Source organism: Epinephelus moara, chromosome 11 (genome assembly GCF_006386435.1).
Source record: "Epinephelus moara isolate mb chromosome 11, YSFRI_EMoa_1.0, whole genome shotgun sequence".
NCBI classification, from domain to species: domain Eukaryota; kingdom Metazoa; phylum Chordata; class Actinopteri; order Perciformes; family Serranidae; genus Epinephelus; species Epinephelus moara.
Genome location: NC_065516.1, coordinates 7,476,124 through 7,498,824, shown reverse-complemented (window position 1 = coordinate 7,498,824; position 22,701 = coordinate 7,476,124). Strand labels below are relative to the sequence as shown.

General features: G+C 41.4%; 1 protein-coding gene across 6 annotated transcripts in view; it reads left to right on the top strand.

The window, feature by feature from the left end:
- The window catches only part of LOC126397921 (disco-interacting protein 2 homolog C-like), a 104,258-nt gene that overhangs the window by 14,997 nt on the left and 66,560 nt on the right, over positions 1 to 22,701 (top strand). For 3 of the 6 annotated variants that reach the window (XR_007570723.1, XM_050057003.1, XM_050057008.1), the window contains exons 2-8: positions 7,738 to 7,809; positions 8,393 to 8,497; positions 11,420 to 11,545; positions 15,901 to 16,197; positions 17,579 to 17,701; positions 19,208 to 19,354; positions 21,871 to 21,990. Coding sequence is in view for 5 of the 6 variants with exons in the window: in XM_050057003.1 (XP_049912960.1) it covers positions 7,738 to 7,809; positions 8,393 to 8,497; positions 11,420 to 11,545; positions 15,901 to 16,197; positions 17,579 to 17,701; positions 19,208 to 19,354; positions 21,871 to 21,990 (990 nt within the window). In the remaining variant the exon portion in view is untranslated. The remainder of the gene's footprint in view (positions 1 to 7,737; positions 7,810 to 8,392; positions 8,498 to 11,419; positions 11,546 to 15,900; positions 16,198 to 17,578; positions 17,702 to 19,207; positions 19,355 to 21,870; positions 21,991 to 22,701) is intronic. The other 3 variants (XM_050057004.1, XM_050057005.1, XM_050057006.1) reach the window with 3 other exon arrangements.

Here is a 22,701-nt window from a genome sequence, read left to right as displayed (position 1 = left end):
ATGCTCAATAACCAGCCCTTTATATTTCCACCTGCTCCAAAGGAGTTTAAAGCAGTAAGCAGTTTAAAGCGTCTTAGAAATCGAAACCATCAACTGTAAATGTCAAAGTCTTTAATATCAGTCCCACAGAATTAAAGCGTGAGGTGAAGGGAATAAACCAGAATACAAAGCAACCAAAAAAACGATCGAGGTCTGAGTAGAAGGTGCAGATCATTCTGGGAGATCCAAAATTAAACAAGGCAGGGTGAGAGAAAATCTGGTTCCTGAAAATGAAAACAATTGATCCCAGAATGCATCAAACATCAGAATAGAATTCACTTGATACTAGTGCTGATACAATATTTGAGTTTCTGGATTGATACCCAAACTAGGGCTATATGAAATGACAAAGCTTCCATTGAGGTTTTTAAATGAAGTTTTGAATGCCTGCCTGCCATCATATTTCTCAAATTGAATAAAGTGAGTTGGGGATTTAAATATATACCATACAGTATTTTCCTAAAAACAGGACAAAAAACAATGTTTAAACTTCTAAGGAGTAATCCCTCTCAATTATCACTTATGAGTGATCAGTCAGTGTGTAGCGGTGCATTTAACTGGTGCATTTAATAGTATATACCTTTAATGACTAAGTCATCATTAAATCAACTTTCTCATTTTGTATTATCACCACAAATCCAGCTACCTTACCCCAATTATCAACAAATTATTCCTTCAGCGATGTTGCTAGGTACACGTCCTGCATCCCTGATGCATTAAAATCTGAAATGACACAGTAAACTCACTACCAATGTGTGCAGGGGTCACACTATTATTTTAATGCTACATTGTACAACAGATCCGTGTTGAGAAACAGTGGCGTCGCTTGACTTTTTTTTAAAAGTATTTCTCTTGTTACAAAAACCACTGAGAGTGAACCTAGTTTTTTGAATGTTATTATTACACTGTCGATGATGTGTCAGTCTTTTTGCTCTGGCCCTGGCTCTCTAAAGCTCTGTGCACCGCAGTTGCCTGGCGTAAAAGCGTCAGTGTCTGCAATAACTGAACATTTTTAGGCAAGACAGTTGCCCAGCTGCAGACCACCGTTCCAGAACAGCAAACAAAACTGGTTGTGTTGTAGGGAGTCGTTGCTTTGTTTCCATTGGCTTTTTTAGTTTCCAAACGGGGATAAGTTAAATAGCGACCCATCGACGTGGATCATGCCACAAAAAGCCCTTGTTCTTATCAAGACATTGCTGCTTTTCCTGCCTGGATTTGAGTATTTTAAGCCAAAATATGATCTTTTCCTAACCAAGATCAAGTGGTTTTCGTGCTTAAACATAACCACACTTAAAACATATCATTGTTGAACGTTACGTTTCAATGTATCTGCTACTTGCAGATGTAACATTGTTATGGTTTGCAGAAACGTTGGATGCCAACATTTTTTCTTGCGACTAGGTTTATATTCACTCATGTACCTTATTTTATTCCCCTGATAATGTTGCATTTGGATGATGTGATTGTGCAACTAATCAGTAGTGTATTGACTAGTGCTGCCCCTTAAAAGTCAAAAATTCACCTTGTCAGTCAGAGATAGGGATCTCTGACTGACAAGGTGAATTTTAGTTGACTTAGACAGCTTCAAGTCTAGTTTCAAGTTCAAGTTGGGGTGGCAGTAGTTCAGTCCATAGGGACTTGGCTTTAGGTCGCCATCACAAGTCCCGAGGAGACCTAGTTCCTGTATAGAATGGTAGCTGGAAAGGTGCCAGTTCGCATTCTGGGTACTGCAGAGGTGCCCTTGAGGAAGGCACTGAACCCCCAGTTGCTCAGGGCACCTGTCCAAGGCAGCCCCCTGTCTCTGACATCTCTATATTTAAAGCATGTGTAAGTCCTGTTTGTGCATGTGTGTGTATTACGGGCCTGAGTGAAAAAATGGAATTTCCTCTCAGGCATTAATAAAGTAGAAAGTATATCTTAAGTCAAGCAGTTGTAGGTTTTTTTTACCGTCTTTTTTATTTATTTATTTTTATTTTTTTTGCTAGTTAGCGTACTGTGCAGTGTACTTCTAGGGTCGTTGTGGTCCCCAGGTTTTGCTGGAGAGTGAGCGCTCTTAACTGCCACACTTCTCTTTGGTACAGACAGCTGTAGACATGATACAGAGGAGGAGAAACTTTCCACCATTAGGCTGTGAGATAACATCTTCTGCCTTCTGCTTGTAAGTGGTGAAATCACAGCTCACAGTTACTTAATACGGCAAAGTTTCAGGCTTTTGTTTGATATCTAGTGTCTGCAAAAAAAGTTGCACATTTCGATCTGTCGCTAGTGCAGTTAGCTTGTTGACTATGTTACATGAATGCCACTGTCACACTGAAGGTCCCGCTGACGCTGAGCCACGTTCAAACTTTCAAACTTTATTTGGAGAGAGAGAAAAAAAGAATAGACGAATATTCGTATTGAACAGCCAAAACTGATCCAAGTCACAGTGGTAGGAGGTCATTTGAGTAGGTCCCCAGGACTAACTACATTGAAAATCTATCAGCATCACTGATGCATATTGAAACAGTTTTAGGGGTAGTTTTTAGTGAAATCTTTTGGATGAACATCAAAGAACAGAAATCAGAAAGAGTCAGGGATGATGTGTTCACTGCAGACGACATCACAGGTTTGTGGTGAACCTGCCAAAATGAGTTTTCAGAGAGTTTTTTTTTTTAAGCGCAGACCTTTTGGCTGCACAATCTCAGCAGGCGGAAAAAACTCCAATCTGCAGTCGGCCGCTATCGATTCTACCTCAGCTGTGTGCCATTAAAACAGCCGAGTGTCAGAGAGCAGGGAGGAGAGGGAGCGAGGAGACGGAGGAAAGTAATTAGGCTGCCAATACAGACTGGTATGACACACAAACACACACATCAGACCCACACACACAAACATATGCACACACTCACACTCTGGCAGGTATCATTACCCCACTTCTCACATCTGATGCTCCAAATCCAAGATGGTCGTCTCGGGCCTTTTTTTTTTTTTTTTCCTCCAGGACAACCGTTGCTAGGCAACACCCTCCCTGCTCTGCTGCGCTGTGAGTGGAAGATGGCGTCTCCCCACGGACCTTGCATGTGTGTGTGTGTGTGTGTGTGTGTGTGTGTGTTTCAGAGAGAGAGAGCGAGAGAGAGAGAGAGAGAGAGAGAAGGAGCAGGAATGTTGTTATGCTGCGGTTGATCTGAGAAAAGGCCTCACTCAGATATAACACACCCATGCACACATATACACACATTATACACACCCATACACGCAATGTACACTCTTTTACTCTCTTACACATAATACACACACTCATATACACAATACAGACTCACAGAGCAGCACAGATGAGCAGATTGGACCCAGATGTTCTGGCCATTCTCCATGGTCCGATTGTGAAATGCAGACTCTTGTCATTCTCGGTCTCTCTCACTGTTTTTACAAATCTGATCTGATCTGATCTATCTATCTATCTATCTATCTATCTATCTATCTATCTATCTATCTATCTATCTATCTATCTGTCTCTCTGTCTGTCTGTCTGTCTGTCTTCTTTCTCTTTCTTTCCTTATCTTCTTTCCTTTGCTCTGTTTTCAGTCACATTTCATTCACTCATTCACTCCTCTCAGTGAAAACACTCCCACCACCGCTCTGCAGCAGACCTGCTTCCACATTGTTTTTTTCCATTCATAAATTTACGACACCGTTGTGTACGTTTGAGTTGTGCAGAAGTGGGCAGGCTGCAGATAATGAATTAGCAACTGAGTGTCTTGTTGATTTGTAGTCCTGAGACATTTCCAGGAGTATTATGTTTATGAAGCTTAGATGTTTCTCTTTCTAAGGAATGCCTCTTTTTTACAGACTGGATTTTGAATAGTGCAGTAGCCAGCAGTAAGTTACTGTCGTCAATATTTGTTTGCAGCCATAATTTGTTTGTATGCATAGATGCACAGCTGCAATTGTGCCCTCAAGTCCCCTCACCCCCCTCCCCTGCCAAAAAAACAATCTGTGTGCAAACAGCTGAGTTCATCTTTTGGCAAATAGAGTAACAGAGTCACCACTCAGGTGTGATAATTTCACTTATTTCAGATGAAACAACAGCTTCAAATAGAACAGAACACAAGCAACAACAAATAAAACTGGTGATTCAAGATTTGTGAAAAGAGTTGATGGATGTTGGGGAAAAGTGAGCATCTTTGTCATCCCTGCAGGCTGATGTTTTTCTTGTTGTATCAGAATTATGTTCTCATATTTAGCACCATAAATCTGTGATAGCATTTATGTGTTTGCAGTAGAGCTGAGTATCAGTCACCCAGGGGGCAGGGGGTCTGATCCTGGAACGTCCCAACTCCCTACTGGATCAGCAAACTTTCTGTTGCTGCCATGTCCAGAGCCTTTATCCTCAGTTAACTGTCAGTTCAGTGTCTGCCCCACAGACCGTAAGAGTAATGGATGTAACATCCCTTTTTGAAACCGGATAGCATTCAGCCGTCACCATCTTGGAGTTTGGGAGCCAGAAGTGTTCCAATTTATTCCACAAGTTGTTAGATGGGGTTGAGGTCATGTTCTTCTACAGCCTGATATATCGTCTTCCTCCATGTCATAGAGCTTCAGTGTTGTTAAATACACATCAGTGAGCCACACTGTTGCACTGGATGACATTTTCCTTCATTATGAACACACACACACACACACACACACACACACACACACACACACTGTCCTGCTGCCACAATTATTCACTAGAACACCAAATGTGGATTAATCCGCAACTGAAAATATTCCCCAACAATTGAATATTTTCCGCCTGTTTGTTTGCTAAAAACTACAGTAAGCAGGTGTCTGAGGAAATTACTGACACTTCCAAAAAATGAAACTATATATTTGTGTTTTTAAAGATTTACATCTCATCTAAGAAACAGAACACATTGTTGGTTTTGGTCTTTCCATGGCATCTTTTGACATTAACGAAAATCTGTAATATCTCCAGCCTTGTGCTTTAATACTAGTGTTTTTGTTTAGAAATTTACTTTTTCATAACAAAAAACATTTTCTGTCCATCTCAAACAAGAGGAACTTACCCCCTGTATTTGTATCTTAGTTTCACTTATTTTAAGGAGTGTGATATCTCTAATAGTGTGGTGGCATGTACATCTGTCAGCTGTCTTGTTTATATGTTCACATGCCCGCTCTTCTTTCGCTGGATGTCTTTCACCGTTGTGTTTGATTTGTTCCCTTGTTGTCGGGGAGTTAATCATCTCTGTGGCAATCAAATAAGAATCAATAATTAGAACACTGGTGTGAGGCAGTTTAACAGCATTTAATGGGGACAAACGAGGAGGTATTACCTCCTTGCTGCGAGGACCCTGGGGTGCTGTGATTGACAGCTGGTGGTAGTGATGGTGAGGGGGTGTATCAGTGGTTGCCTAGGCAGCGGCAACCCCCCTCAGGGATTGTAATGAGCTTCTCTATGGTCGCCTGTCCACACTGACCTCTCTGTCTGTCTGTCCAATATCCTTGCTGAGTCCACTTACTATCTTCATGTAAAACGTCTGCTGATGGTCTAATGATATTTCTTCATAATGCAGTTTATGTAAAGTAACAATGGAAATAATTTCATGTCATGGTTGGTGAAAACCTTTGTGTGCACGTTGTGTTTGGTTAGGAAACTCTTCGGAGTCACAAGAGGAGTAGTTTGTTCGAAGAGCCCTGAGGAAGAAAAGTTGAGTTAGCATCAATCTGGAAATCCATCGGTTTAAAAAAAAAAAAGAAAAAAGAAAAAAAGGATTTTTTTTTTCCTAGTTACAACATGATTGAGCTAGCAAAGCAGTTTTGTGTGGTATTTATTCAGTTTTGGGAAATCACAATGTCTAGAAAGCATCAGTGGCTGCAGCTGACAGGGTCAGCTAACAGCAGCAGCAAAGCTAACATCAGAATGTCATCTGTTAAAAGCCTTCTGTTGTCGGATACGACATGAAATTTTTTTCACGTTGACGAGACGGCGTTTTGGGTGGAGCGGTCGCCATGGACGTGGAGCTTGCTGTTTCTGTAGGTACACATTTCGTGGGGACACCTGCACGTCTCGGCCCCGCCCCCTCAATTGCGATTGGCTAAAGTGCAGCATCGTTCAAACTCAAAGCCCCCTGGGTTAGTAGTATACAGCTGTTAAAATTGGCTGTTTGTTTTATGCATTGGGATTGGATCAGTGCTCTGTATTGGCGGATAAGTTCAGGTATCGGTATCAGGAAGGAAAGAATGGTAACAGAACATCTCTATTATACTGCATTCGTATGATAAACAAACATGGATGCTAGCCAGGGTTGGAAATCAACTTTTTTGTCCACCTGTCACTGCAGGTGGTGAATTCCAAAATCTACACCAGCCACTCAATAGATTACTTACTATTATTTTTGGCTGGTGATTTAGCAGCCACTTGTATATATTTAACCAGCATTTGGCTGTTGCCAATTTCCAACCCTGATGCCAGCTAAGGTCCATTGCTAAAGGTAATTAATTGGTATGACATTAATATAGTGTTTTATTGTTAATGTCAGTATATGTACAGATATCTTGAGTTGTCTTTGTAGACATGGCAATCTTTTTTTTTTATCCCACGTAAGGTTAACTTTATCTTAGGGGTCCTCTCTGGTGCAGGGCCTCAGTTGAGATACTGATCATTGGTATCACTGAAGTGAAGTTGTGATTGTTGTGCATGTTATGCAGTTTTGGAAGTCTTGAGTTCACTATGTTTCAAACAAGCTAGTTTGTGTGGAAGACACAAGTGGCCACACTCAAAGGTGGGACCAAAGCTTGATGTCACATCATGGCCATTCACATGATTGACAGATTGTTTCGGAAAGTTACAAAAAATGTCGGATGCAGTCCTCCCTGATTCCAGCATCAGACTCTGTGGGTGGTTTCAGGTCCTGCAAGGCAGCTTGACAAGCACTTTATATTAAACACAGTGAGGCCCCTAGCGCTGGACACACTGTTTGATTGGTGAGTGATGTGTTGAACATGGTGTTGTACCCTCTTTGTCTCCTGTGGGACACAAGGAGCTCCCTACATTGTTTTCTATCTTTGGCAACATGTCGAACCTCACCCCAAGTCTTCATCTCGTCTAGCTCTCCCATCACAGTTCTCCACAAGGTTTTTATGTGTGTGACAGGGTCTGTCTTCTGTTCTGTAACTACAGAACTACAGGGGTTCATTTTTTTCTGATATATGAAAGCAGACAAGGCTCGGCTTTACCAATGTTTGTCATGATTCATGTTTTCGTTACAGGAGATCAAGTATTTTGACAACTTTATAATAATTGTCCTGTTCAGAGGCTCTCAATTGACTTGAACTGAACAATCATTATATATTGTTCTTGTTTCTTTCTAACTTCATTTCCATCATTATTCATCACATCGTTTATTTATGTTGTTTTATTTATGTTTCTCATTTTTATCTTTAATGAACAGTCTAGACAGAGACATTAAAAGACTGGGAGAGCCAGATGAGGCTGCGTGATATGAGACAAGTGTCTCACATTCAAACTGAGGGCGATGTGCTTATATGTCCAACAAGCCACCAGCACTGCCCTCCAAGTAAAAAAAAAACCCCAAAAGGATTCAAGCAACCATAATAAAACATGTTTTATAACTTTTTTTATGAGTAAATTAATTTTAAAAAAGAAGCCCGCTCAGCCATCACTGGCTCTCTCACTCTCTATCTATCTCTATCTGTTTGCAGGGGACATCACTCAGAAGGGTTATGAGAAGAAGAGGTCCAAACTGATCAGGGCATATGTTCCACATGCTGGAGGTAATTTAGCAACCTCTGACCTCCCCCACACACATATCACTACCGGGGCATCGATCTGGTATCATGACAAATACAGTTGCGATGATACTCTACTCTATCGATTCAGCCTTCAGCCGCCGCCATTAGTGAATGTAGGTTAAGACTCCCTAGAGCTCAGCTTGGGCCTCTGGATCTGAACGTACTGCCTCCACACACACACACACACACACAGGCCTCACTGCAACTAAAACACACACACACACAGTCTTTATCGTTTATCACAGGGATGTAGCTGTGGTTGTTATGGGTCACAAAATACTGAGGGATATTCTGTCCGCAAGCAACAATATTACAGAACTACCACATTATTATTATTTAATTCTATGTTTGTTTGTTTTTTATTATTATTTGTTTTGTGATGTCAGAAAAATATAATTTTTCTGCCGATTCAAATCATCTCCATGTTTGTTTTCTTTTTTTGGCACTGTATTTATTGCTTTTGTGAAACGTGTGTGTGCATATGTGTGTATGTGTGTGTGTGTGTGTGTGTGTGTGTGTATATATGTGTGTGTCTGTCCGCCTGCTTGCCTGCTTGCCTCTATAGGTATGGAGGGGCCCATGTCTCATCGGGCCCCGCTTGGCCCTCCCTCTGCTGCCCGTTTTCACCGGCGGCGAACCTCCGGCACCAGAGATGAGCGCTACCGATCAGGTACAGAAAGCACACCTGCAATGATAAACACACTGCTGTTTTATTGACACTAGCTATCCAATTAATGCCCCTAAACCGTCTGCTTAAAGGGTGGGTTCATCTGTGTTCTTTTTCCAGGTTTTTCAAATGTAAATGCCCACTCAGCTGTGAGCAATAAGCAGTGGTATGCTGCATGTTGGTTAGGGCAGCAAGTGCTCATCATTATAATAACTGAAAGGGATAGTTTGGATATTTCAAAGTGGGCTTATATCAGGTACTTATCCATAGTCAGTGTTATATTTTTACCACTTCACCTGGCTGTCAGACAGCAATTTACAACGGGTAACTGAAGTTCTTATATCACTCTCTTCAAAGCTACCAGACTCCAACAACAAAAGCAGTAATTTTACCTCACAGAACACAAGACGTTTCTGGTGTACAGCGATCTATTAGTTAGTTTGTGTCGTTGTGTGAGTTTCAGATCCAAACTAACGTGGCATCCACAGCAGAAAGTTGTTCAGCTTCTGTGCCGGTTGCAGGATCATTAGGCAGGCTGCAGGGTTTATATGTAGCAACATCATTATACGGAAACCCATGTCAGCTCACATGGGAAAACTTTTTTAGAGCCGCTTGGGAAAATGGCATGTTGAGGCTAAAACATACGTCCTTCAACCAAAATTTGAATGTTCTGATTTAAATATATAAGAAACACTGCTGCGAAAGTACAGAGTGATATAGAAACCTGCAAAAAATGAAAAAAATAATGGACCCGCCTTTTAACTAAACTTAAAAAGGAAATATTGCAGCTGGCTAAACTCTTGAGCCAGAACTTTCTCCACAGCACTCTGTCAGCGCAAGAGAAAGGTTTGGAAGTACACATTATCATTCTTGTAAAGGGGTAAAAAACACTCCAAGTTGTTTGTATTCTTTAAAGCAATCATGGTTATTCCCATTCCCATAATGCTCGATAGGGTCTTTTATTTGACTCTTCCTGCTTTGTAAACCAAGTCATTCAAACTTTATATCTCCAGTTGGTAATGCAGGTTTTCTGTCATTCAGTCAGATGCATTCAGACTCACAGGATGTAGACTGTAAGTTTTAGGGCCGTACACATGCCGAGTCTTCAACTGCCTGGAAAGCGTGAGGTCGGGCGCTGGGTGCTCCTTTTATGCCTTTTTTGAGCCAGCTTTCAAGAGCACAGCGGTAGGTTGTGTCTGAGGTTGCTAGGCAAACTTAACAACCACCGTATCACAGCCTGTTTAAATGATATCCTGGTTGCAGAGCTGATCTTCTTCCAGGCGCATTTTGTAAGTGTGTGGGCATCGTCTGTCGGACACATGTAAACACACGTCTGGCAGCTCTGCACCAAAATATTTAACTTACATATGTACCACAGACTGATATTTGTGGAAGAAGGGAAAGATATCTGTGGGTCGTAATTGGTCCTTGTCACATGACATGCGGTGTGCGCTGCTGCGTTCTAAAAGTTGACCTCGGTTTATCTTAGAGCGCAGCCATTGTACCCTGAAAAATGGGCGCTTGGGAATGTGTGCGGGAATGTGCTTAAAAAAAAATGAATCTGAGGGCGCAAAAACAGCGTCATGTGCACGGCCCCTAAGCCTGCCATTGGCCACCTATTACAGATGGAATTCTACTCCCCCTCTGCTATCTGTGTGTTACCGTTTTCAAAATTCCCGTAGCTATGTAAAACAAGTCTTGCATAGCCAGACCTATGTCCACTTAGTTTTAGCACTGAACATGAAACAATAACAACAGTCTCTGAGCTGGTAACCTACACACTCAATGACTTTTAATGTTTTAGGTTGGGTTTCTTTAGTGGGGATTTAGCCATATTAATGCCAGGCCTTGCCTCCCCACGTGCAACAAACAGGAGAGCAAGTTCCATCCTGGCATTATTTTGCAACTGCACTGTCGCTGCGTCCAGGGCTTAGTGCCACCCTAGATGATTGTGATTGGTTTAAAGAAATACAAACAATTCAGAGTGTTTTATTTTCCCCTTAGTGCTGAATTATGATGTGTTCAGCCGGACCTTTGTCCAGCACTGGCACAGCACAGCAGAATGTGGAGATAGGTCTGACTATGTGAGACTATGTCTTGACTTGATAGAGGTTTTTTTTTTACAGCCTAAGAAGTACTAAGTCCTGTTAACTGACCTTTAAGTTAATCTATGAAGTGTCCCCCTGTCATTGTTGGCTAATGCTTCCTCCACAGGTTGCAAGGTATTGATGTTGGTACATTGTTTTAATTGGCCAATAATATCTTATCTTCTCACAGAATGAGCCAACACTGTACTCTGTAATGGGTTTATTTGATTTAAAACATCAAAATGTATTTATTACTCAAAAAAAGGCCCAAACTAAAATCCAGTTGCTAACTTGAAAATTAAAAAAGAGGAAGAAGCATTGCATTGCTAGTTTGGAGCCAGTTAGCTGAGTTTCCAGTTAGAGTCGCCATACATAGGTTAACTTAGTGAAAAATAGAAAAATTTTGCAATTAATTTCTATTTATAGGTAATTAGATTGATGTTTTACTTATGTTATTGATTGCCACTGAAACAGCTACAGTATGTGGCACTATCCAAACTGATATTTGGCTCCTTCCATTGATCTGCAAGTGTATTTTAAAAATCCAATCTGTGTGTGTCCCATTTAGTCCTAAATCCTGAGCAGTGGCCCATGTTTGAAATCTCAGCCTGCTTGCTACATGTCTTCCTCTCCCTCTCTATCTCCACTATCTCCTGTCTATTTTTACTATCTAATAAAGGCAAAAAAAGCAGCAAAATAATCTTGAAAATTAGAAAAGAAAAAGAAAATCCAATCTGCTTGTATCAAAGAGTCCAGAGACAAGGACACGCACATTCAGTGAAACAATGAAATCAGCCCTAGAAGTTTCATGCAATGAATGAATCTATCTCTCTCTCAGACGTCCACACCGAGGCGGTGCAGGCCGTGCTGGCACGACACGTGGAGAGGAAGGTGGCGGTGCCGATGCCTTCCAAAAGACGTTCGCTGGTGGTGCAGACCTCCATGGATGCATACACGCCTCCAGGTGACGAGACACATGCAAAAACACACACACCTGCACACACTGCAAAAACATCTTCACAGTCACAAGCCAGTTAGTGGAGAAGTAAGATAGTTCCGCTTTGAATAATCAGCTTTATTCTTATTTTAAGATTCATGTTTGGAGAAGAAGCTGATTTTTTAAGACTCAGTGACAGATTATATGACCTACCAATGAGTTCTTCAGTCAGTTCAGCAGCAGAATTTAGTGAAATTCTCAGATTTGCAACATTAAAAGCAAACCAAGTTTAATAATTGTCCTCTTATTTTAAAATAATTGTGCAATTTAAAGTAAAAAAACACACACACACTTCAGTTATCTTGCCTGAACTGGGCTGCTGTAAGCCTAAAATGTGACCCCGCAGAGGCAGCCCCATGCCCAGACAGGATTATGTTGTAATGCTGTGTCTCTGGTTCTTCAGAGGAAAACAGTCATTTCAACACAAAAAACTGTACACTGTACTGTAAACACACAGCTGTAATGTCAGCTACTGTAAAGTCATGAAGAACACGAGAAACACTGATTAGTATTAGCCAATATTTAATATTTTTGCACTAGGAGAAGTTGGCTGGAATGGGATGGTGAAGTTGACCTTTACCTCCAATATGAGCTCACTGGATTGAATATAATCAGAGTTGATGCCACAATTTGGGTGTTGATTGAATTTTAATGAAGGAAATGTAATAATTTTCCTCAGCGGTAATTTGCTTTTTAACCTTTTGATAGAGTTCTTGAGTGAACCTGACGTCTTCTCAAGGGATCACATAACTTATAATTCAGCCTGTTATGTTACATGAATGTAAGACTTCTGTTCACATCCATGTGAACAGAAGTCTTACATGAATGTAAGACTTCTGTTCACATGGATGTTTACTGGGCCTGCTCCTCTGTGTTCAGATGATTAACTCTGATTTAAAGAGTTAAATTCAGTCTCTGTGGTTTTTAAATGCAGCTTGAAGCCAATTTGAACTAAATTGGTTCTTGTGGCTTTTCTATGTAAGCTGACTAATTAGTGACATTTTGTGTCTTTGAGCTCAAGAGATCATAAAAGCTCAATGGTGAAAAGTGGTGAATCATGGTCTGTTGCTTTACTTTGAACTTTTGTTTTACTGAACTCAAACAATAAACTTTAAAACCCAGATCCAGATCTTTTTATCATCACGAGGCTCACATGTGGAAGCTGCTGTCAACTGACTGAGAGAGAGGATCCTTAGTCTCTCTTGGGATTTTAAACTGGGCTTACTGACCCTTTATAGCTCTACTCTTACTTACACTAAATGGACAAAAGTATGTGGACACCCAGACATCACATCCATATGTGATAGTTGCATATATCCTTCCACAACCGTGGCCATTTACATTAAAAATTTGGAACCTGTGAGCCAGTCCTGATCACATTCAAACACTGAATACTGATGTTGGTGATCAGCACTGGCTCACAGTCAGTGTTCCAGTTCATCCCAAAGGTGTTGGATGGGGATGAGGTCACGTTCTTCCACACCAAACTGGGAAGACCATTTCTTTACGGAGTTGGTTTCATGTACATGTAGAAACAAGAAAAGGACAAACACAAACTGTTGACACTAAAAAATAGTAGCATGGGGCCCAGCCCAGACAAAAAGTACATAAAAGTATCAATCAGAGGTATTCACATATTTTTGCAAAACTTGCCTTAAGGCCCAGACACACCAAACCGACATCAAAGAACCAGAGGCAATGACGTCAGACTGTTGCTTTGCTTTACATCGCCTGTGTCTTCGCCAAAAAGTTGTAGTTGGACATCTTGTGAAAACTTCAGCCAACAGCCAACTACCACATACATTCTGTGCCTGCGTAAAAGGAAGTAATTCTCAATACCAGCAGGTAGAGAGGGAAACCGGAAGACCGACAGGACAGATTCAAGAAGCTAGTTGCAGGGTTCCCATGGTCATGGAAAACCTGGAAAGTCATTAAACATTACAATCACATCTTCTAGGCCTGGAAAAGTCATGGAATTCCTAAAAATTATTGAAAGTTTTGGAAAAGTAATGAAATTTTTGCTGTGTGTAATAAAATTGTTACAGTAATCTTCCATGGATAACCTATCACATAATGTAACATAACACCATATTGGTTTACTTATTTAATATGCATTTTAAGTGTGACGTTCTGTTAACCATCACATATGTTTCTTCATTTTCTCCTTGCGTTCTGTCTCTCCCTTCATGTACGCCGGCCAGCCAAAATTAGGTTTGAATAGAGTTTGAATCTGATATGTTAGAAAAACGCCGGGCAAGTGGGGGGAGAAAAAAAGTATTATGGGTCCTTTAAAAGTCATGGAAAAGTTTTGAAATTTTGTCCATAAAAATGTGTGGGAACCCTGAAGTTAGCCAGTTAGCACATTAACAACACAACCAGATGTTAAAAGAACAAATAATATTTACCGTGCACTAGCAAGCAATTACACGTGTTATGAACTGTTTCTGCTGAAGAGTTCGGTGGCTGAAAACATATTTCACCTAAAATAACATGTTTGTTTCTATCTCACACCCTCTTGACTTTAGTCGTTTGTTTGCTTTACTCACTTCTGTTTCTCTTCTCTGCGCTGAACTGAACCACCAATCAGAGTGCTTTGTGTCGCCAACACACTCTGCTGTCTCAGCTGCTGATTTAACATGCTAAATTGGCCAAAAATTAGTTTTCAACGTGCCAAAAAAATTACAACCTGAACAGACCCATGTGAGAACCAGCCCGAACCCAGCCTGTCCGAGATCGTCACATAAAATACTTAGCCCAAGCCCGACCAAGCCAGACCCCCCCAAAAAGCATTTGTCCGCTTCTAGCGCCGGGAACACACAAGCTGTATGGTGGTGCAAGTCACGTGCATCTCCAGCGGAAAATGGACCAGCTCAGTGGATCACTGACTCTCCACACTGTATTTCCCCGCCAGAGGAGCTCCCTGCTCTGGCCAGGAATGAGGACAGAAAGCTCGGCACTGAGCCTGGCTGCTGCAAGCAGCTCCCTCTCCTTCAAGCCCTGCAGGCAGGGAGAGAAGGAGAGGGAGCTACTTGCAGAGTGCTCACTTTTTACTTTTTTTTAATTATTATTTTCTTACAGCCCGAGCCCTACCTTACCTAGCCAGTCAGCGCACATTTTGGTCATCACCTGTTCTGACATGTTGCGTTTTTCGGGACCCGTTGGGCTCAGAATGAGATTGAGAATTCTAACAAGGGCTGACAAGTGCCAATAGTGTTGGACACACCTTAAAAACTAGGGCGATAGATGCTCACCAATGACCCGACATTTGACGGCTGACAGTCTGCTCGGTGTATAGGGGCCTTTATGTTGTAATTGGCCATAAGCCAATTCCAGAATATGTCACTTTTGACAGCTTGCAGTCATTTGCAGAGCAGCCACAAACCAAAAGTACTCAAAAGTATGTCCTTACTTTTGTCCATGTAGTGTTTGTAAAGAACAAAACCAATGAAATGTTTCATACAGAGCTAATGAATCCATTAGTCAATCCCAGATGTAGTTTCAGTCAGAGATGAATAACTTTGAAAACACTCTTTGAAAGGGAACATGAGTAGGCAGTCAAAACCATAATCAGCAGTCACATTTTGGGTTGACATGGTAATACTAACTGAAAGAAACACCACTGCTTTAATGAAAATGTTCACCTGAAAAGCATAATTGTCTTCTTACCATCATGTTGGTTGAATCACCATAACGGTATTAATCCAGTCACCTCATGCAGCAAAATTACTGATATTTTCAGAAGTATTTAGTAGTTTTTAAACTGAAATGGGTTTTTAACTGATTTAAACTTTAAGCTAAGATTTCTACAGATCTTTTAAAGCCACATAACACTGTGACCACAGCAACTGTAAACCTCTGTGTTGCAGAGATCTTGCATATTATTGGAGCAGTACAACATTTTGGAAAATATGCTTTTATTTGCTGAGAGTTAGACATACCTGTACAGTAAATTCAAAATTGGGACCAACAGTTGGTTAGCTTAGCTTAGCTTAGCATAAAGACTGGAAACAGGTGGAAACAGTTAGTCTGGTTCTGTCCAAGGGTATAAAAGCACCTCTACAGCTCACTCAGTAACACATTAGATCTTGTGTGTTTGTTATGTACAAAAACTGAATTGTAAAAACAACAAGTTAAGTTATATATTGGACAATTTCTTGGTTAACAGTTAACACAAGGATATGAGAGTGGTATCGATCTTCTAATGTAACTCTCAGAAAGAATGAGCAATGAATGAAGGTTTCTTCATGTAGTTTAAGTTACTTGCTGATGTTGTGTTGATGTTGTGTGAAGGTTTTCTGTTAACAAATCCTGACTCTCACTAGGCCTGTCCCCCCTGTGCTCAGACTCGTCGTCGGGCTCAGAGGAGGAGGCGGGCCCAGGTGATGACATGTCGGGCATGGAGCACTGGATGAGCCGCCCCTCCCATCTAGGCCCGGCCCACCTTGGCTCCACCTCCTCCTCGTCCTCGTCCACGCAGAGTGGAGGCAGCGGCAACGCTGGGCGGCTGGCCGATTCGCTGGCACACACGCACATCTCGCATCTGGCGCACACGCACCTGGGGCACACACACCTGAGCCAGCTGCACCACCAGCAGAGCCACCTGTCACAGTCACATCACGGTAAGACTCTACTGAAAAAAGTGTGTGTTTTACATTGTTGAATTTTAATGTTTTTGTCTTAAGACTGGCTTGTTAAAGGTGGATAGGCAGAAATTTGGAAAATGATTTGAATATACACCCTCCTCCTGCAGCTCTCCCTCTGTCATAAGCCCCTCCCACTAGACGGCCACTGGCAAATGCATGTGCTTCATACAGTAACCCAGTGTTTCCCATATTTAATCTTTTAATGAGCAATGTTAGAGGTGCTTATTTGCTCAGCCCCTCTTTGCCCTGCTCTCTCTTTCTGTTTATGACACCACAAAGACAAGAATTAGCTAGCTAGCCACCTGACCGTACCTCTGCCTTGCTTTTTGCTGCTGTGGACTGTTTTCCCGAGAGGGAACGGACCTTTGGATGGCATCTGTAGCAGCTCGAACTGGGCCAGCGAGAACTCCCCAGTACCAGGTGTTACAGCAGGCTGGTGGCCAGCAGCAGCGCCAGCTCTAATCTGTGTAACTGCAGCAGCAGAAAGTTTCCTGATCTGGCGGGGAGTCAGGTCTGTCCGGTCCTCTGGAGCTGGGGTTTGCACTGGCTGGATTTGGGTTGCTGCTGCCACTGGCTGGAGCTGCTGCCCACTCTCCTCCCAGTGACGTGGTCTGTAGTGTTGTGGAGTGAGGCGGAGGATACACTGTGATTAGAGGTTCCAGCTAGCGTCAGCTACATGACAGTGAACTTGAAGCAGCCATGAGCCTTTGGCCCCAGTTGGCAGAAAGTTAAACTATTAGCAACATGTCCTCTCCATCTCTGAAACACTTTGCTGATATTGACGTGTGAATTATTTCTTATATTGTCGGACTCTCTTTTAGACTCTCTTGTTGATAAATCCATCTGCTTTTTTGGGTTGCTTTGCACTGCAGGCAGTTGTTGCCAGTGCTGGAAAAGTAACTCTCTCAGCAGGATTCTCCGCTATTGAATCAGGCTTTCACCTAAGGAACGTGCACTCGTATTTGCATTTGTAGAACAGTCAATAGAAGCGTCCTCTCTCTGAAATGACTTGTATTTGGCTAAAGTCTCTTGTCACACGCTAGATTATCTAAAGCCTGAAAACAGAGCCAAAAGAAGTTGCAGAAGTTTAGTTTTCTTTCAGTCCACTTAAATTACAATATGCTTCAAGTTTATATGGGATTTTTTCCCAATGAGACCAAATTAAAACTGCATACTCTGGCTTTAAGTGATTTTGGGCACCAAATTGTTTTTTTGTAATGGATATGGATCCTGAATAGAGTACATAAAAAGTAAATGTACAGGTAAATGAAGTGAGATTGATTGCAGTTTCATGTTACCTGTAGCTTTGCGTCAGTGTGCAAACCACAGTATAACACAGTCATATGTGTGCATTCAGGTATTGGCCACCTGTCTCTGAAGAGGAAGGGAGCTCTGAGTGTCGCAGAGAACGGAGGGTCTCTGCGACGATCCTGTGAGTTTGGATCTGACATGCTGTGGCCACCGCCGCTGGAGTCAGACGGTACGTTCAACACAGAAATACTTACCACAAGTGTTTCAATCAGACTTAAAAACAGGGTGTCTGCAGGTCCTTAAAAAGTCTTAACATGTTTTGAATTCAACCGTGTGAATATTAGGCCTTAATAGTCATGAAATAATCTTTGATTTGAATTTGTGAGGTCTTACTTACAAACATTTGCTGTCATTGCATTTAACTATCTTTTGATATTTATTTATTTATTTATTCATATATTTATTTTTTGTTCAAATGAGTCAAGCTCTTCTGCATCCAGACCTCTGATGTTACCGATCTTTAAACCTGTCACTGAACCTAATGCTGTCTTTACTTCATCATTTGCTTCTAACCTGTTTTCAAAATGTAGATTAAGATTAGATGTAGATTAACTTAACTCACTCCAATAACTGTATTTCTATGTAAAACCTACCTCCACGTGGAATGCTTAGAGAAAACACTGATTTGTCCAAAAATCACCCTTAAATGTTATTAAAAATTATCTTTATAAGGTCTTTAAAATCATTAATGATACCTGTAGACACCCTGTAGAAATAAAACCATAAATTCTTGAATCACGTGTCAAATATTTCCAGGAAAACAGACCTGTTAGGTTCACAGCACATATTTTTGATATTGATTTTAGGCCAGGGTAAGACAAAAGATCCAATGGCTATACTGATAGCCTCCAATAAATGTGATTTATTTGCGATTTTATGTTTTGATCAGTAATCAAAGAGGCTAAACTAAATAGAGATGTGATGAGTGGTTTTGAATTTGGGCACACTCAACACTGTTTGCTATTGATTTCACACTAACAGATATTGACAAGCTTCTTACGATTAAAGGATTGGCTTTGACTTTTATGTCTGGACTTTGTGTTGAAGAAATCAGTTAGATGTCATGTGGGTGTCTTTGGAAGAGCAGGTTTTGTGTCAAATTTTTAGCTTTTGTGTAGTAAAATAAGCTTTCATTTAAGTTTACAAGACAAGGCAAGTTTATTTATACCGCACATTTCAGACTCAAAGGCAATTCAAGGTGCTTTACATAAAGCATAAATATACAAAACAAGTAGATCAGAAAATAGGAGAATTTAAAAAGAAGGGACGCATTAAAAAGTAGTAGAAATACAGTAGATTTCAAGGATTTACAAAGCGTCTAAGTACAAGAATATAACATCTTTGCAGTGGCAAATAGAAACCTTTTAAGCATGGATTTAAGAGAGCACGTAAGTGTTCTAGAAACTTATTTGACATCTGCGGTACACAGAAACTGAAAGCTGCTTCAGGTTGCAAAGGATATATTGTTTTGAAACAGGTATTAAATAGATTCAGTTTAGTGTGTGCCTGGGATGTGACCCAAATTAACACAGAAACATCATAATGTGTTTATTGGGCAATAAAACAAAGCACTTGACAAACAGTACAGTGATGAATATGAAAAATGAGTTACCGCTGGCTGGCTGTCTCCATCTGCCTGCCTGCCTCACTCTCTCCCTCCCTCGTCTCCATCCAGAGAATCACTCGGCCCCCCCGGACGTGACGGGCTACTCCTCGGACTCGTCCCACTCCCACACCGAGCGCCATCACATGGCCAATATGGGAACCATTGCCAGGAACACACAGAAGTACGGCAACGCAGAGCGCATGGAGACCGGCGATGGTAAGAGTCAGCGCCGCACCTTTAGTCTGCTCCCAACTGGAGCCTCAGAATACAGATACTGAAGTTGGGTAAAAATAGAAATGAGCTCAAATTGGACCATTGCCTTAGAGAACTGACCAATTACACTGCGGCTGTTCGTGTCACTCCCCTGGATGAACAGATTGGACTTTTAACCCTTCGTTGTTTTTCGTTTTCTTTAAAAAGAAAGCTGACTCCTTTTCAGCGTGCTTCACAATCATGCCGTCACAGTTAGAAAACTGAGAGCTGTGCAGAACAACCAGTCTGGGGTCCATTTAGCAGCTCCACAAGAGCAAATGAGAACTGAATGCCTCGCTCTAAACAAATACAGGGGCAAACTCACAAAAGGATTGCACGGCTTTTTTGGCCACTAAACCTGCACGAGTAAGACAAAAAAAAAGTTGCAATTCTCAAAGCACCCACTAAGGATGAAATGCACCCTGAATGCCTTATTTCCACAGAGTTTTGATTTGTGTCTTAATTTCTCTATAGTATACACAGTATGCCCTTAGTGTTTAATGCAAGGAAATGCATCTCTTTACAAATGGATAAAAATGCCACAGCAGAAATGGCAGAAAAGATCATTCTGTGGAATATGTGTTTGGAGCAGTACAGAGACAAAAACAGGACCAATAATTCATGATGTCAAATGAGGGAGGAGGTCAGCCTGTCATTGTGTAGCAAGTTTTGTGAAACATTCTGTTACAAGACGTATGAATTACTATGTATATTCTCTATATGATACAGAGCTAGCATGCTACCAATGCTAGCAAGCCAACAAACTTTTCACTTCGATAAAACTTATGAATAGAGCTGTACGTTCATCAGTCTGTTAGGTATTTTTTTATGCTAACTTCCTGTAGCACAGTGCATACAGTATGCAAAAATGGAAGAAGAATTAATGGACTTATGGTTGGCTCCCATATGTACACATGGCTGCGTGGAAACGAAGCATAACTGCGCTGCTATACAAATAGTTTATTAAATGCAAAGTGATGTGAAATACAAGCTGCCTTTCCTCTCAGTCCGGTGCTCAATTGACTCAGGGAGCTTTAGCGCCGGATTGCAAAGCACTATCCATTTAGAGGTGGTGAAATTTTAATGTTTCTTAATGTAAATATCTTTCTTTACATTTATTTCTTTATATTTATCTTTGCTTACAGACAGCTGGCAAGCAATTTTAACACGCCAAAAAGTAGTGCCCATTGCCCACCCTCCGGTGTCCACTAGTTAGCTAATGTTAGTCTTGGCTGCTCTGTTTTCTGCACCACCCGGGTCAGGTGGGAGCTAGCTAGTGACGCTGCTCATTTGCCGATTACTGCTAGTAATGCAGTCCCAAGCATGTCAGCTTCGCTGCAGAAACATAGAAGCCACGCTCCAGTCTCCATACACATAGCCCCAGTGAGTAAGTGGCTTCATTTTTAGCCGCAAATCCCCTGTATCATTGTTAACAATGTTAACACCACTAGTTGCAGTGACTCTGCTAACATAGCCAACAGTGATACCATAATTAACAATGCTGAAAGAGGTTGCAGCTCAAGATTTAGCCCTTTAGTTACTGGGGCGACCTGCGGGGGAGACCAGAAGGTTGCCACAATATTTTCACAGCAATGCTGTTGGGTCAAGACAGCGTTTCTAACAGTAATTGCTAAGTAAGCAGCGTTGCTAGCTAGCTCCCACCAGACCCAATCCATGCACAACGCAGCAGAAAAAAGAGTAGCAAAATGAACCAACAGACCGACATGCATAATCAGTCAAAAATATTCTTGGTGGTTAACTAATAAACTGATTAACTGTTGACATCCCTAACTGGGATATTAACATGTCACATCTAAAGTCCTTGACTGAAGTTTTAATGAATGCCTCTTCAACTAATCAGTCAGGACGTGTGTGTTCTGTTTCTCTGCAGTGTTCTTGGCACAAAGGCTTTGCTACATGGATAATTGCAACAAGACACAAAAAAGGGCCAAATGCACCCAGCTGCAAAACTTTATGGGCATGTTTGCGCTGCAATATCACTAGCGCAGTGTCTTTTGTGAATTGGACCTTGAGACTGGGCAGATAGTGGTTGCAAGTGATGTGCAACTCATGGTGCTATCAGCGGCCGCATTCTGGTCTTTGTGAATTTGTCCCACAGTGTTTATTATTCAGTTCTTTTTTGTGCACTCTAAGAAGCCATCTAGAGATATGAACCAGCAATCTATCAGCACTCACTATCTTACAAAACCTGCCGTAACATTTGAGATTCAAAGGAATCATTGATAAGATAACAAGGACGGTCTTGCAAGCCACTCAGGCCCCCAAATTTCATTTCCACTGCGAAGAATTAGGCCAGATAATTATCCCTACCCCGAGTGGATAAGATAAGAGGAAACTTTATTTATCACAAGGGAAATTGTTGTGCAGCAGTTGCAGAACAAAGTTGGAAAGAGTGCAAATAAAATATAAACAGTAAAGGTTATCAATAAGATGCAAAAAACAAATGTGTGTTTTTACAGGTGTTCCAGTCAGCAGTCGCGTGTCAGCTAAAATCCAGCAGCTTGTGAACACGCTGAAGCAGCCTCGCAGACCTCCGCTACGAGAGTTCTTTGTCGATGACTTTGATGAACTTCTGGAGGGTTAGAAACCATCTTTGATTCTGTCTGTCTGATTGTTCAGTTTTCCAATCTACCCTCTTAATTTAGAGTCATGAGAGAATCTGTAGAGGGTTCCTTTAATATCGCTTGGGTTGGACAGGTGAGGGACGCCATATGCTCCTTGTGTTCAGGTGTTCAGGTTCACTTCACCTCATTCTGTCAGAGTTTAAAATAAGTGTTTGTCATGGGCAAAACACCTGGAGACACAACACAGTGCAGAAGGGATGTTATGAATTTTTGAAGTGGGGCTATATGTACTATGTGCTGTAGGTACTCGTCCATAGTCAGTGTATTACATACAGTAGATGTCACTAGGCAGGGTTGTTAAGCAATGTGCTGCTATGAGCAGGGTCAGCAGCAAGCCGTATTTTAGCCACCTAAAAAAATCAGTATCAGTTTAAAGGGAAATTTCGGTTTATTTCAGCCCGTCTCCTATCGTCCTATGTCACTAGTGACATAGAAATAATAGTTAGCATGTTAGCCGTTAGCCTAGATACAGCGTCAGACCTGTTAAAACGTAATTGAACGGGCATCCTTTCAAGTGCAAAGTTAGTCCACTAAACAAGCTTTTTTTCCACAAAGACCGCCCCATATCGTTAGGATAAATGTCAGAGAACATATAGAAAACGACATGTAAACGTGTTGTCTTACCTTACCGGTGTGGTGCCATGTTTGTTGTTTACCATTTAGCTA